Raw genomic sequence first — 17571 nt, forward strand, 5'->3', positions numbered from 1 at the left:
GTGATTATTGCATGAAAGTCAATTATTTTTACTTATCTGTGTTCGGCATTGAATATAAAACGGGGCTATCACTGCCTGAATCACGCAAGTAATGCGCAAGCTCAGGGAATAGTCAAAATAAGTGACGAATGATAATCATAAATAACAAATAAGTGAACTTTGAAGCATTATGCTATTCTTACGCACTGTTGCTGACCTGTCAGTAGCTAACCTCATCTCCTTCCATCTGAAACACTCACTCTCTCCCCTTCTACTATTTTTGTAGATATCTATCTACAGATATCATGTGCTCATTTTTGGTAGATTTAGCTTCGTATACATATAGAACTAAATAATTTGTCACGTTATTTCAAAATGAGTTTGAAGTTCGTGACTGTTTTTATTGTATGACTTAATTTTCGTTAGATGAAACAGTCAATGATGACAAGATGCAATTCACAATGGATGATGCATTTATTTCGACGTTTCGGTAGGACTCCGCCTGCCATCATCAGGTTTCTTAAATTTTAATAAATAACAAATTTCACAGATAGAGCTTTCAATTACGTTATTGTACAAAAATGCCACTACTAAATATTATTAATAAGTTGTTGTATGAAAATAAAATATTGCAAACTTACATCTTTAGATATCCTTTAGCTTTAACGATGTTGCTTACATGGTGTTTCAGAAAGAAGTGACTATCCATGTGTTATTTTGACACTCCTAATGTTAATTATAACAACAATATTCGAATGTCATATATTTGCCTACGTGATTGTTGATGTACTGCCACTTTATTTGTATGACCTTCAACACATATGCTTTTTGCGACTTATAAAATGTCTGCGTAGAGGTGATTTAGATTATCAATATCAGTTCTTTTGTTTACAGTATTATTTCTCGATACGTGTATCATTTCTTTTACAATCCTTTTGTGCCAGTTTGTCTCTTTTTCTAAGATTTTTACATTTTCAAAATTGAACTTATGTCCTTCAACCAATGCGTGATACGCTAATGCCGATCTGTCTGGATCATGTGTTTTAATGTCATATTTCTGCTTAGCGATCCTTTTTTTTAAATGTTGCGAAGATTGGCCTATGTAGCATTTATCAAAATCTATACAGTTAATCTTATGGATAATATTAGTTTGTTCAAGCGCGGGTGTTTTTGATTTCAAACATGTAAATAAATTATTTAACGTGTTGGTGATTTTATATGACACATTGATGTTTTCTTTGCGCAGTATATTTTTTATTTTCCGCGACAAGCCCTCAATAAATGAATAAAAGCATCATCCATTGTGAATTGCATCTTGTCATCATTGACTGTTTCACCCAACGAAAATTAAATCATGTTATTTCAAAAATAAAAAATTCTGTAGAATCGTTGCCTGAGCCTGATCAGGTAGTATCTTAACCTGCCCTTATCAACACCTGGTGAGACCCTGATCCAGTTCTGATCAACGACTAATCAGGGTCTGACCATGGTACCTGAACTCAGTCTGTTCAAGGCATTCTAGAACGGCACGTTACATTTCTGCTCAGGCCCTGATCAGGTAGGTAGCCTGATGTATACCTGATCAGGTAGTAAGGCAAGTCCGATAATGGCCTTATTTGAGCCAATTGAAAATTCTACTTAGGGTACCTTGGTGTGCTTACTTTGGCAATCTAATCATAATAATATAGTGTGTAAGTTATGTCAGCAATTAATAAACATATGTTTTGATTGAATTAAGCAATTTTTTATATTTCCTAATTCTTACCCTATCTTTCACAGTTTTATTGAACTTTGCTGATCACCACCATATATTCGGGTGTATCCTCTGTAAATACGGTGGCAGGCTGTCAATTTTTGAAAACAATCTTCGAAATATAAAATTGGTTTTTATTGTTCAAATAAATTGCTTGCAGGATAAACTAAAGATCATAGTGACATACGTGATGATTACTTAAATCACCCCATGATCGTAGCTTCTAAGACTAATAATGTAAGCATGGCGCATACGATTTATAAAAGAGAAAACAGTGTGGAATATAAAGTAATAGAAGTATACGGAATATATAAAGTCAAGTTATACATTTTGATGAAATATATCAATATGTGCGTTATGGATTAGTCACGGAATGATTTATCACAAGACTATCACAAGATAAGTGATATTGAATTTTTATTAAGAGAATCATTTTAGTCATTATGATTATTAATAAGAACATATTGAAGATAGGAAAAACTGAAAATACCTTGAATATTAAAATAACACTTATATTAATAATTAGTGTTAGGCTTCATAATGCGTCAATGCAAAGTTTTTTTTCTAACCCAAAGTTTATTCTAAGTAATACGAAACATTAGTTTCGTGTTTAAGTATCAGTCAATGAGTAAGGCTAATCGTTAAAAACTAATTACATGCTAACATATGGTAATTAGGTTCATTTCATCCTTATTTCTCTATACGAGATTAAATAATAGCAAAATATTATCTTACAATCTCATAAGGCCCGTTCATTCAATTAACTGTTTCCTTAATAAGATTAGCTCACTCGATATCACTGTCCGACTCATTGAAACTGTGTATCTTATACATATGGGCTTTCTTTCGTGAAATCGACAAATTAAAGACCCTCGTCATCTCCGTTTCAATGGCCGAGTTTTCATTATGTAGTGATATTTCCTCTGAAATATTCTTTTACATTTTTCAAATTCTGATTCACTGAACTATTTGCGAGTTTCGAATTTTTCACAATTCAGAAATTACGCCTTTGCCGATCGGCTTGAAAAAATTCACAAAAATCCCATGACCCATGGCAAACATTCTCAACCAAATTAAAGGTGATGAACTTTTTTAAATTTTCTTCTAACTTTTTTTCAATCAAGACTGCATTAACGAAAGTGATACATGAGAATTTATAAATATCCCAACGAAAAGAATCACAATATAAAGGAATAAATCATTCGCCAAACAAAATGGTTGACTTTACCATATTTTCACTACAAAATACGGTGATTGGAAGTGACTACTATATTTTATTGTTGAAGACAATTATGGTGTTACATAAATTACAGTAATATTGTTAGAAATTACTATACATATACGTATAGTAGAGTACCAGCCAAATGAAGGTATGGCCCGTTGAACGATAAATTCTTGATTTTATTGCAATATTCCCACATAGTAGTCTGAACTATACGTGCATAGTGAGATAGAAATGTGGTTGCGTTACTATAACCAGAAAAAAAACAGTTTCATGTTTAATTATTCGGCGTTGAATTTTACTTCAGACGTGAGTTCCAAATGACTAATTCACTGAAGGAGGGACTTCAACCGAGAATACTTGCTTGACTAGTCGTACGTTATACATACATGATTAAAATTTCGTTGGTTTCGACAGTCAGTGATGACAAGATGCAGTTCATAGAGAATGATGTCTTTATTACGACGTTTCGGCAGGACCACGCCTGCCATCATCAGGTTTCTTAAAAATTTTAATAAGAAAACAAAAAATAATATATACATATAAATTTTACAGATATAAATTTAACAATTAACACTTTCAATTAAAATTATTACACATAAATGCCTCTAATTAATTATTATTGTTAGGTTGTCATAAGATAATAAAATATTACACAGTCACATTTTTGGACATTCCTTAGCTTACTAGTTGTTGCTTACATAGTGTTTCAGAAGGAAGTGACTATCCGTCTGTCATTCCGACCCCCTTAATGTTAATTATAACAACAATGATCTAATGTCATAGATTTGTATAGATGGTTATTGTTGAGCTGGCACTTTGTTTATATGACCTTTCTTACATATGTTTTTTGCGACTTATAAAATATCTACGTAAAGGTGACTTGGATTGTCAATCTCAGTTCTTTTGTTTACAGTATTATTTGTTGATATGTGTATCATTTCTTTCATAATTCTTTTGTGCCAGTTTGTCTCTTTGTCTAATATTATAAAATTTTCAAAATTGAACTTGTGTCCTTCAACCAATGCATGATACGCTAATGCCGATCTGTCTGGATCATGTGTTTTGATATCGTATTTACGATTAGCGATCCTTTTTTTAAATGTTGCGATGATTGGCCTATGTAGCATTTTTTGCAATCTGTGCAATTGATCTTATAAATAATATTGGTTTGTTCAAGCGCAGGTGTTTTTGATTTTAAACATGCAAATAAATTATTTAGAGTGTTGGCGATTTTATATGACACATTGATCTTTTCCTTACGCACTACGTCTTTTATGTTCTGCGATAGGCCTTCAATAAAGAGAATGGATCCTATACATTTTTCATTGTTGTTTGCACAATTATCATCATTATAGCTGTTGTAATGCTTATCTATTCTTAGTTCTTGCAGATGTCTAATTAATGTTTTGGGGTAGCCATTTTTCTTTAGTGTTTCCCGTACTAAGTTTAGATTTCCTGTTCTAAACTACCCGTTTGACAATGTAATGCTTCTATCCAGTAAACCTATCGCAACACTCAATATATATATATCAATATATCAATATATCCATTCTCTTTATTGAAGGCCTATGGCAGAACATAAAAGACATAGTGCGTAAGGAAAAGATCAATGTGTCATATAAAATCACCAACACTCTAAATAATTTATTTGCATGTTTAAAATCAAAAACACCTGCGCTTGAACAAACCAATATTATTTATAAGATCAATTGCACAGATTGCAAAAAATGCTACATAGGCCAATCATCGCAACATTTAAAAAAAGGATCGCTAATCGTAAATACGATATCAAAACACATGATCCAGACAGATCGGCATTAGCGTATCATGCATTGGTTGAAGGACACAAGTTCAATTTTGAAAATGTTATAATATTAGACAAAGAGACAAACTGGCACAAAAGAGTTATAAAAGAAATGATACACATATCAACAAAGAATACTGTAAACAAAAGAACTGAGATTGACAATCCAAGTCACCTTTACGGAGATATTTTATAAGTCGCAAAAAACATATGTAAGAAAGGTCATATAAACAAAGTGCCAGCTCAACAATAACCATCTATACAAATCTATGACATTAGATCATTGTTGTTATAATTAACATTAAGGGGGTCGGAATGACAGACGGATAGTCACTTCCTTCTGAAACACTATGTAAGCAACAACTAGTAAGCTAAGGAATGTCTAAAAATGTGACTGTGTAATATTTTATTATCTTATGACAACCTAACAATAATAATTAATTAGAGGCATTTATGTGTAATAATTTTAATTGAAAGTGTTAATTGTTAAATTTATATCTGTAAAATTTATATATATATATTATTTTTTGTTTTCTTTTTAATATTTTTAAGAAACCTGATGATGGCAGGCGGGGTCCTGCCGAAACGTCGTAATAAAGACATCATTCTCTATGAACTGCATCTTGTCATCACTGACTGTCGATACCAACGAAATTTTAATCACATAACCAATACAGTCACGAACTTCTAACTCACATACATGATATACTTATGCTTTGTTCGCCTGTTATATTTGATCAGTTTTTGAAACACTTTAATTTTTAATGGTCAATAATCCCGCAAAAAAATAACCATGCGACAAAGTTGATGAATGTTTTTTGAAGATGATAATTTCCACTTGAAAATTGGTTTTTCCAAAATCGATAAAAAAACAACCAAAAATCACTAAGCTCCCTTTAGCACTCTGACTTGAAATTTAATTTGTAAATTTGATACATGTCACTTCAAGGGGCGCGACTTTAAAAAAAATTACGTATAGGTACCAGACACGCAAAAGAATTAACAGATTTCGATCAACATTAGTAGGTATAGAGTTTGCCCGAATCCAACCAGACCGTACCGTATATTTCGTTTCATACCATCGTACTGTTCGTGCGTTAAAGAAGAAAATTACGTTATTCTATAGCCTAAGCTCAAATTTTCATTCGAAGTTTAAAGTCCTTCAAGTCAAAAGTTTTGAAAAATTGATCGCTAAAGATGCGATTGGATAACAATCTAAAAAAAGTTGTAGAGACTAGTTTGAATTGGTACTGAAAGACACAAAAAATCAGCGAAATGAAACGTTACCACGGTCAATTGCCTGTCGAGTTAGCATGATATACCTAATATGTAAACACTTTCGTATGTAAGAGTACGTCTGGTAACCTCAATCTTTTTAGAAGTATTTTTTCACTACATGTCCCCAGTTACGGTAATACGTAATCAAAATATTGTGACGTAAAGAATATCATAATTTAAATACCTATAATTATCATTTCGTTGGCCACCTATATTTTCACTCACGCTGTTCGCCACCTAGGAAAAATTTGTTCTAGGCTATTTTTCGCACACGTAGGGATGAAAAAAAAATCTGTATTTTTTTGCGATGTGACATACACGTCATTTACTATTGTTAAAAATCAATTACAACAGAAGAAAGAAAGAAAATTTTGCTATAGTACATTCTTTTCTAATATGATTATTTTCATGGTGATATTTATTTATTCTTAGGGGTCACCCTCATCACTGAGGTACTAAATATGATAAAATTTGAATAAAACACTAAGAGATTCACCAGTTTTAATCTTGTTGGTAAATGTTTGTCATGAATGATAGATTCTCATGAATTTTCCCAAGATAATTGGTGTAGGCGTCATTTTTAAGTCAAAGAAATTTATAATTCGCCAACGGTTCAAAAATAAATCTGAATACCGTACGGAAAATTGCCAATGAAAAAGAAACATAATAAGGGTTTTTGATTTTTCAATTTGACAACGATAGAGCCATATGCGAATCACACTGAAACGTCCACGCAATCACTTTAATATTATCCCGTTTGCAGGAACTCAAAATCCTTATGTAAGACAAAATATTAAAAACAAAATTTCTAAACAGTCAAATTCGAAAACTTGAGTCGATAAGAATTTTGTTCACACAATTTTGTATAACTCACAATCAGATGTAAACTTCTTCCATCATGCGTGGATAATATATCCGTTTCTAGAAAGATCAATTGAAAAGTATGACTTTCGCTTATTTGGTATGGGAAAGCGTATGAATCAGTTTCTCATTTTGGTCTAGATTCATGATCAAATTCCACGGCTTGAAAGCCTTCTATAATAATTTCTATTTAAATTTTGAGTAGTCTATTGTAAAGAAATATCATCTTTCCAGTCTCCGTTGTGTGAAAGTGTTTGTACCTTCGCTCGGTCAGCTTTTGAATTAAATGTTTTGTTTCCACCTCGTTGTGATGCGGGCTCCATTGAATAGATAGGACGGAAATTCGCGGCATTTCCCTCGGAATCGTATCCAGCACCTGAAACGTTCATTTAAATCACGTTAGATCGGTTGCGATTATTAAAAACAATTTTACTACACAAGAAATCTTCCCTGTAATAATAACACGAATTACGTTCAAACCCGCCATACCCTTTCGAGTATGTCCTACGACCTGAATTTCCAGTGGGTCCGGAAAAAATGTTTCACGGTTTGGACTGGACCGAAATTCAAACCCGGCACCTTTCGGTTTTCGGGCGACTGCTCTGACCACTAACCTACCCAGACCGCTGCCGAAATACCTTCCGGACCGCTACTCGACTAGCTCGAGAAATGCTACGTTACAGTCCTCATATACGCGCTACGCTACTGCGGTTGGTCTGCAAAGGTGCGATATTTCGCTGGTCAATATGTCAAAAAAAAACATAACCACGTTTACCGATTTGCATCAGTGGTTTTTGAAAAGTCGATATTACATATAGAGACATACCCTTTCGAGTATGTTCGGAAAGGTACCTATTTATGCGTTTCAACATGTTTGATAGAAACACCTGCATCTACAAAGGGGACAAAGAAAACTGCGGAAGACCTTGCCGAGATGTAGCTTGAACGAGTTCAAGCCTTGCAGCTTGCCGATTTGACACCTGAACGACGTGACCCATGCTACAATTTTCGCGAGTTGCCGTTCAGGTCCTGACCAGCACATGGTACTTGAACTTAAATCCTCCTATTCTGTAATCTTGCCTGTTCACGCGACGCTGCTACGATATGTATAACATAAAAAAAAATTTTAAACTTACGTGTATGGTTAGAATCTGGTACATATTTTTGAATGACCGCTCAACAACCACAGAAACACGTAGCATTTATCTCACCCTACTTTTATTATCGTCGTATTCTTGGTCTTACAGGCGTGTTTTTAACGGTACATAATTGATTCCAATCTCGAATCCCTAGTGACTTAATGAACTCGTATTTTAAATAAATTCCCAAATTTGTACGTGTGAGGTACAACAGAGGCTAGCGCTCGAGCCGGCCTCCAAGAGGGTATTTGAAGGTATCAAAGAAAAGAGGAAGGAACCGGAGCAATCAAGCAAGACGGTATGTTGGGAGTTGTCGCGCCTGAAAGCGGGAAGCTAAACGTTTTCAAACTCTGTTGATTGTCTATAGTCTATGTTTAACTACACCTTTCGTATTTATCGAATCCATTATTTCAGCACACGTATATTATCACAATATTCAAAAAAATATATAATTCGATGTATATTTTTATGACGCACCCCAATGGCTCGCACCAAAATGGTCGCACTGAAGTATCCTCTCGTAAAATGCATTGATTCAATACACCTTTTTCTTTGATATTTCTCTTCGGTTTAAAATTTACTTCGATACAGCTATCGAGAAATAGTTCAGTTTTAAGTCTGCTGCAGCCGCATAACGACGGTTACTGAGTCATCCACTCCCTCTTACCTAGCATAAGCCAAAAAGGGTTCTGGGGACAGGTATGGCGGGTGTTGGCAGTCATTATCGTCTTTGTCATCGTGTTTGTCATTGTCGTCATCAGCGTATTGGGTTCTATTCTATTGCATATCATGATATCTATCATAATGTTTCTATTATGACTGTATGGCCAAGATACAGTTTGCGTGGTCAAAAAATTTCATAGTGACATGTACATTGTCACTTGTAAATTCAGAACTGCGAATCAGCTCACTTTGGAATTTATGGACGATCTTTAGGATTGAAAAAGGCATACTGTGCATAAATTTTAGACAAATCGACTCAGGTACTTGTGTGTGACGAATATCTCACGCGTATGACCAGTAAAAATTGCACTTCATCGGAGAAACCCATTTTTTTCAGACTGGGTGTGGTAAATTTCATAGAAAATAGATAAGCGATTAGGTATACAAAAACTTCGTCTCATAAATCTATCAGATTTGAGTTTGTGTGAATCGCAAAAATCAATGTACCACTACTGCTGAAATCCCATTTCTCGGATACGTGTCACAAGGTAACACTTGGTTTCAACATTTAAAAGATTATTGTTCATCTTTTCAATACGTATTTGTATTATGTAGAGAAGTACAAAAATTAAAAGGGGTCATTTTATATTACAAATTAATATGAAATGTGCCATTATGTGAAAAAAAAAATGTTCAATTACGAAGAAAAGAAATGTGCCCACCTACTCTTATTGATTGAATTATTTATTTACATAAGAGGTCTTTGAGTAATGGAAACCCATAATTCTTTTCATAACGTACAGTCAATCAAGGCTTGAGATAAAAATCAAATGTATGAATGTAATTTTTACCTGTTTTTTTAATACGTATTGTAAGCTAAGAGTGTGGTGATAGCAAATCTTAACACTTTGTAACAAACGCATATAATTTTGATCGTTTATTTCATACAAGAAGTATGTTTGAATACAGAAGTCGTATAAGATTTTTTTTTAATTTCTCTACATGTAGATGAATTCAAGTTGACTATAATGTCTACCCACAAGGAACATCCGCAAAGTGTCCGCTTCCGATTTTGATGTAACTTCGTGAGAATGTTAAGTATGCTAAAATAAGAGAAACGTATTTTTTTACATCGGCTGTAATTAATTTTAAGGAGGTGAACTACTCCCCTGAAATGCTATTTTTGACCATTCCTAATACATTGCATAATAGGGCCTAATGTACAGATTGCAGGAAAACTTGATTTTTAGGGGTTTTTGATGTTACTCTTTCCAAATCTGAAGGCCAAATTTCAAAATTCAAAATATCGAATCCAACACGGCCGACGTCAGTAACGAAAAATCGATAAATTTTCACCGGAAGTCGGTGAATGCTGTTTTCGAGGTCGCTGATCGTGGATCTGAACCCTAAAATTCGACATTCAAAGCGACGAATTCAAAACGGCTTTAAAAAATCATTACAATATCCGCCATCTCTACGAAAATTGGTAGTCATATCTGTTTCTGGAGTACTTCAGAACCCATCCATTTCTGGTTCAATGGCGGGATGAAACGATAGCAGGAGTATCATGATTCCGAATTTCTTTATTCGTACCACCTGTAACATTGTACCGAAATGGTAATCGTATATAATTTTATTTGAACGGTACAACCATAGTGAATTCCTACATATACAATGATGGTTATATTTTGTTGTTTTCATCGTAACAACCCTTGTTGATATGAATAGCTCCGCTACGGAATAAAGTCACGGCGATAATGAAATTCTCTAAAAAAAGTGTTTCCAACAAAGTGGTTTTCTACACCAAGCGCACTTGATTATTGCGACCTCGCCACATATATGACACTGTAATGTCGAGTCTGTTTCGAAACAGAATTCTGATGGACTTTGAAAACGGGGCGATCTAGTATCCACGTATCCACTTTTGTGCCATGAATATGTGAATAAGTTTAAAAATCGCGGAGATGAAAATTGGTTATGCGTCAGAGATTGTATCTTGAGAATATTATCTCGTAGGTGAATATTGATATCATAGCCCAGAACGGTCACCATGTCGTAAAGACGTCTTACGAAATTTTTCCACACACGAAACCCATATACGTCCAACGGTTGAATGTGCCCTGTAGTCCCTTTTGGAATGGTCATCAGCTTCAATTATCCATCATCCGGTACTGATTCCTGAACACTGCACTCGGATTGTCCACTTCATGAATCAAGTAATAGGATGCTTGCATTACCTGTATTGGGAAGATACACTACCCGAAGCTAAGTTTGCATATGATCTTTCGTAAGCTTTCCAGACTTGGAAGTCATAATGTAAATATTAGGTGATCTGAACATAGTTTCTCTCACTCTGGGTCCTAATACCCCATTCGATTCCTCCAATACTACAAGACGAGGAGATAGCAGCGTTCCATCAGCAGATATAGCAGGCTGTATGTAGTATAACTGTGAGTCGTCGAAGATACCGATTGTACCACAGTTTCAATCTTTTTCTGGCCGACAGGAGCTAACGTTCGCCCGGAATGTATCTCCAAATGGAAGCCACTTTGATTCGCGTTGAATACGCTTTGTGGTCCATATTGTTCGATAAGTCGCTTTACGAAACTTTCGCACTGCTCATTCAAGTTCTGCTCTTGGGCGATGCTCGCCCTTGTTATATGCTTTGTGATCTTACGGGAAACAATTCGGTGCGCTCGTTTGAACGTCCATAACCACGAATGTCTGGGTAAAAATCATGGCATGTTTTCTTTGATCCTTGCTTGTGATATCCAACGTCGGAGATCCACATCATGAACTGTTAATCTCGATTCCATTGCTGCCACGAACATATCAAACAAACGTATATTTTGCAATCCGAATCAACTTATCCTTGCGCGTTCCACCAGCTTCGACTGGTGCCGCCCATCTTCGTAATTGCCGTTCAGACTTGAGTCGCTTGAACCTGTTTTGAACTACTGCAAAAGTTCGATGTTTTCTTTTTTCGCTTTGCCAGTAATCGACAGTTCCTTGTTTATACTCGAAATATATTAATTCTTTTCGGGTATGCACTGCGGTTTTTTAGCGGGTGTACAGCTTTCTGACACTGGTATGCTTGCTATACCCACCGTAAGCCAAACAATATCAGTTGCTGCTGCTTCACTTGCTCCGACAGGGTCCTCTAGTTCTAATCTCGTTTCATGCAGAACGAGGAAAGATAAATCATCGAGAAAATTGGTGATGATTGTGTGTAGTAATTCTTTAAGGTGCAATTCCGTTGGGTTGAGTCTTATAATCTCGTTGCCTGGACCAATGTTACGTCCGTTGTACCACCTCTCACTATTTTCCTACTCGCTAACTCTTCCACAGTTCTTATATTAATATCCTGGTCTCTGCCCTGTCTTCTTATCTCTACCCAGTGTCCCGCTACTCACTATCGCCGTTACTCATCTAATTCCATTCCCTTTCTTCCACATCCTCACACCTTTTCTGCACCCGTACGTTTCGTCTCTGGAGACACTCCTATTCTAACTCTCAACAATGTCACATCTAGACCTTTTATATATTTTTCGCACAGCCCACTTCATTCCTACCGCTATCACAACTGCTATGCAATAAACACATAATCGATATATCAAATATACCCAAATTTATTCAACACTCATCCTAACTTCCGGTTGTCCCAGTAAAAGCGAAGCCGAACCTATTTATTCCTACCGCTCGGGAGTAAGGGTTTACACCCCCTTCACGGACGTAACGCCACCAAATTCTACCAGCAGCAGGGTTAATACGCTGATTACATTAATTATTGCCATTGGTCAACCAAACAGAACAGTCAATTGACGAAAGACGATGATACCTATTTCCAACGTCCAGGTAATTTTATACAGTCTGAGCAAGTTATCGCCTACACATACTGACATGCAAAACATATAACACGTACATATTATCGCAACATAAGTGTATATAGAAAGAATATCCTTAATCTCGCATGTCATGTATGCAATCAATAAATGACAGTTTGATTGAATGCTTATACGAAGAGTTTAGAGCTAGAGGATCCTAACGCTCATTGTTAATGAGGTTGATTTTCAAGATCTCACGGTATTGAAGTATGAGCCTTATCAACGTAATGAGTTAGTTAACGCTAGCTCTGAACCCTTCAGGTGCATTCTTAATTAAATACCGCGAAATATTTTACCATCACGCTATTAATTTACAACGTGCGGTTACGACATCTGTGCTTATTGTTAATAGGATTACCCAACTTTGATTACCTGACAATGAATAACTAATTCGAAGGCTATATAGTGATGACTTCATCGCACAAATTATTTTATCAGTAGTCAGTTTAAGTTACATCAATTATTCATGTGTGTGAAGTTGGCGCAGCACTTTTCGAAAACAATAATTATAAAAATTGTGCTGAGTTGTGCTAAGGGTGTGCTAACTTGTGCCGTCAATCCGCCTTTCCTAACTTCAAAGGATTCCCGAAAAATCACAAAAATCGAAAATCTGATAAGCCCAGCACTTTTGAGATAAAAAAAAAAAAAAAATTGTACCGGGTTGTGCTACATTTGTGCTAACTTGCACCGTACTTCATTTTTTCGAAAAGTCCATGATGCACAAGAGGAAAAAAAAAAAAAAAAAAATTACTCAGGTTGAGAGAAATGGTGCTAGGTTCTACCGCATTTGTGCCAACTTGTGCCGTGCTCTATTTGCCAAACATTCAAGAAAAGTTGAGAAAATCCAGAAAAATCATCGAGAAAATTGAAAAATTTACACACGGCTCGGATCTTTCGAGATTTTTGAATTTTTTCGATCGTGCTAGATTGTGCCATGTTTGTGCCGACTTGTGCCGTGCTCTATTTTCCCAAACATCCGAGAAAAGTTGAAGAAATCCAGAAAAATCAGCGAGAAAATTGAAAAATTGACACACAGCTCGGATCTTTCGAAATTTTTGAATTTTTTCGATCGTGCTAGATTGTGCCATGTTTGTGCCGACTTGTGCCGTGCTCTATTTTCCCAAACATCCGAGAAAAGTTGAAGAAATCCAGAAAAATCATCGAGAAAATTGAAAAATTGACACACGGCTCGGATCTTTCGAAATTTTTGAATTTTTTCGATCGTGCTAGATTGTGCCATGTTTGTGCCAACTTGTGCCGTGCTCCATTTTCCAAAGAATTAGAAAAAAATTCGAAGATGTTCGTTGTTGTACAGAATGGATTTTGCAATGATATACTGGAAATTGCCAGAACCTATGAATGGCTGGGATCCGCTTGATGCCCCTGAGAGAAAATTTTGATTTAATTTTTAAAACGAAAATTTGGTCAACCAGGTTTCCCTAGACTTTTCATTACCATTCATTTTCTTTACCGCCCAACCAGTTAGTCGATCTTGATTGAACATAATTCTTCGCTGTCAGAACACAAGCTATAAACCTTTATAATTTCAAATTTTTCCGTCCAGCTGTTCTCCAAAACACCAAGCCTAATTGTATTTATGACAAACCGACAGACAGAGACATAGACAGACAGACAGACCAACGTATGTACCTCCGTTCAGAATCATGTATAATATGATGTCAGCTAAAGGGTCCAAAAATCGAAAATTTATGAACTGGAGAAGCTAGTTTTCGATGTGAAACCAATACTTTTCTATCGCGTGCGTGATGAAAAGTAGGTACAAGAAAAAAGAAATTCTGATTTGTCCTCTCGTGGAAATTTTGAATCAACTCGGTTTGGCAAACTCGGGTAGATTGCTGTATGTATGCGATCCGATTCTCACAAAATTTGAGGACGAAGGCATTTTGCGAATGGCAGAGCTGGAGTGGCAGAATAGCTCCATTACATGGCTTGCTTCACCATAGAAACCATGGGTGCTATATTTATCATAGCAATTCGTTGTCTTTTAATTCGTTCGCTTCTAGCGGAAAAAAATCATCTTTCAATTTTTTTGACATAATTTACACTTTTTTCTTCTTCCAAAGGAAAGATTTTTTTCCCGGGAGTCCAAAACAGTAACATTAGGTAGGTTTCTCAATTATAGGATAGCAAAAAAATTCAGTTCATTTTTTTGTGTATTAACTTCGAATTTATAGCATAATTCAAAACGGCTGTGAGGTGTTCAAAAGTAACACAAAAAAGCACTGTCTTTTCCGTCTTGTTTTTTTTCTATTTTTTTTTTTTTGTATTTTTTCGTATTTTTGGGGGATTTTTTTTTGTATTTTTTTTGTCATTTCGACAAAGTTTTTACTGACCCTTTGTATTTCAATTTGTCTCATGTTATCTCTGGAGATGCTGTCTAATGATATACCGATACATGATATTATACGTATGAGACAATCTGCCACATTATAAAATCCCGAGGCTTTTTTATACAACCATTAGTGTATACGAATATTTAATACTTGTTGCTTATTTAGGATTCCACAACTTGTTTGTTAAAAATATTTTAAATATCATATTATCGCTTTGACACGAATAACCTAATGTGAGTAGTAAAATAGTACCTACCAGTAATAACAATAATCATTTATTCGGAATTTCGGTTGCTTCATTTTACGTATTTATTTTTGAGAAAAACTCCAAGTATAATACCGGTAATTATTCGTAGCGGAGATTACTTGTCAACAGAATGAGATATAAAAACTAAAAATCGAAATATGAGTTGAAAAATATTGGTCACGTATCGCCTGCCGTATATTACAACCATAGACATATTAAAGGAAATATGAAAAGTTTTAGATTTAATTTCCATGTGCATGAAAATTTATTGACACTTCCTACTCATTTCTTCCATCGGTCAGAGATCACATTTCATGTGCACTCCTCAACTCTTTACAATGTTCAACTGACCGATCAGTTATCGTTCTTATTTTCGAACATGATCATCAACTACGCTGAAGTACTGTCTGTAAAATCTTTAAAGGCCGCCAAAGAAATGTATGAGCACGAGTTGCATTAGGCTGCAGTGTAAACAATTAGGAATGGGTCAACTAGAAATGACTCAGATTTTGACGCAATTTTACGTTTTGTATTGTTAAATTCAAGCCATTTTGTTCCCTGAAATGAATATCCTACGTAATGCCCGGATCTTCTACCCTGTCCTCCATAACGTACAACCACTCCGGCTAGCAAAAAGGACTTCCCATTCAGTTGTATACATTTTTCAAAGTCAGCAAGGTTGCATTTCTTTTTTAGACCAAGCTCGGTGGGATCACATTCCACTACAATTTGCGATCCGTACGTCAAAATTATTTCTTTCTCCTAGTTACAGCACACTGATTTGTGATTCGGCATACCGTTTACTATCGCATCGCCCAGCCTGCACAAACCATGATTCACTATTATATCCACATTTAAAGGCACAATAATAGATTTCCTTATTGTTTTGTTAGAACAAATGTGGCATATTTTTATTTCCGTGTAGCTGGGATCATCTACTAGCATGTACTGCGCTACGTTACCAATGCTTGAATAATAATCAATAGTTAACATGTTTTCTTTAAGCGTAGCTTCAAATTGTTGCACTTTACTCAGCAGCAGAGCTCTTTCTTTGTAAATTTTGGCACTGGAACCATCTTTCAGAAAATTTCGTAAAAAACGCATGAACTCGGATTCGGATTTTGATATTTCTGTGTGAAACGTTTCGTTTGCATGCAAACGCATGCTCCAGCCAGTATAGATGTTATGCTGTCAAAGCCGCAAGTATTTTTGACAATAAGTCTATTTTCTTTCTGCTTTATCGATGGGCAGACATTGCCATTTTCCAGATTAGCCAGGCCAAGACGACTTTTCATTGAAAAGTTGGTTAGTTCGAATTCTGGACATGCATCTAGGTACGTTTTTCGCTTCACCCCACGTGATTGATTTTTATCCTTCCGGTTGTGTTCGATATTCAATTCATGTTTTTCATCAACGAGGAGAGAAGAGTCATGGCTTATTTTTTGTCCGATTGTGGCCGCGTTTATGTCAAGAGTAGTGCTGGTGTATGATGTGCAGTTGCCATTCGTATCTGCTGTAGTCTCCGTCGGCACCTTATCCACCAGCTCTTTGTAGTCATCAAGGGGAATTGAAGTTGAACTCGTCGCAGATTCTCTTATACTCTGGATGGAGCTAGATGCATCTTTCTTCGGGCAGTCATCTTGAATTGCCCAATCCTGAGATGCAACAGCTAGCTTTGCTCGACCGTCGAACGACAACAAATGAGTAGCGACATACTTGTCTGCCCTCATCGGTTGAGATTCGTTACGCAACACAATGTGCTTCACGTCGTTCATTTCGGATTCCACAGGTGCTGAGCTCAGATTTATTTTACCGTATCCAAAAACTCCCGTCATTACGCCTGTATACAATGAGAAGTAGTATAGTAGAGTCTTTAATTTTTTGCATATTTCTGTGACTTAATATGGGTTTGGCTGATCTCCTGTGCTTGACGGTGCTACCGTATTGCGACAATCATCTATTGAACCATGAGCCCAGGTCACAACGTTACAATCGTCTAATGTTGTTTCTCACTCGTCAATACAATCGTCGTTGTCGGGAAGTTCTTTGGGGATTTCTGAATCATCGAGACCTTTGATCTTCCCGGTAATCATACAGCGGGCACGTTCAGCTGGCAACTCCTCTCCTAGGCTATCTTTTCCTACGTCTACGCTAAGGGACAGAATGGCAATACTTTTCGCCAATTCCACGAATCGAGCGAAGATTGTTTGTTTGGTGAGCAATGCTAGGGCAAAAAGATAAAACTTTTTAACTTTCGGGTTTTTCAGTGTTGAACAAAATTCCCACCGTGACAAGAAATGCATGTAATGGCATATATCCAACCGTATGAAACATTGAGGGACCTTCATTCCAGATTTAGTTGAAAGTAGAGCATAGCACGTCGA

General features: G+C 35.9%; 1 protein-coding gene and 1 long non-coding RNA gene across 2 annotated transcripts in view; both read right to left on the bottom strand.

Moving 5' to 3' along the window:
- Positions 1-434: 434 nt before the first annotated feature.
- On the bottom strand, positions 435-3512 carry LOC124175207. The gene is made up of 2 exons (XR_006869120.1): positions 3344-3512; positions 435-3202 (listed from the first exon to the last, which is right to left on the bottom strand). It is a non-coding gene; the product is annotated as an uncharacterized LOC124175207 (long non-coding RNA).
- Positions 3513-4581: 1069 nt separating this feature from the next.
- LOC124175119 (protein Star-like) overlaps positions 4582-17571 on the bottom strand; it is a 138413-nt gene continuing 125423 nt past the window's right edge. The window contains exon 7 of the mRNA XM_046555039.1: positions 4582-7276. Coding sequence (XP_046410995.1) covers positions 7091-7276 — 186 coding nt within the window. The 3' untranslated portion in view covers positions 4582-7090. The remainder of the gene's footprint in view (positions 7277-17571) is intronic.

The sequence above is a fragment of the Neodiprion fabricii genome, chromosome 1 (assembly GCF_021155785.1).
Source record: "Neodiprion fabricii isolate iyNeoFabr1 chromosome 1, iyNeoFabr1.1, whole genome shotgun sequence".
Lineage (NCBI taxonomy): Eukaryota > Metazoa > Arthropoda > Insecta > Hymenoptera > Diprionidae > Neodiprion > Neodiprion fabricii.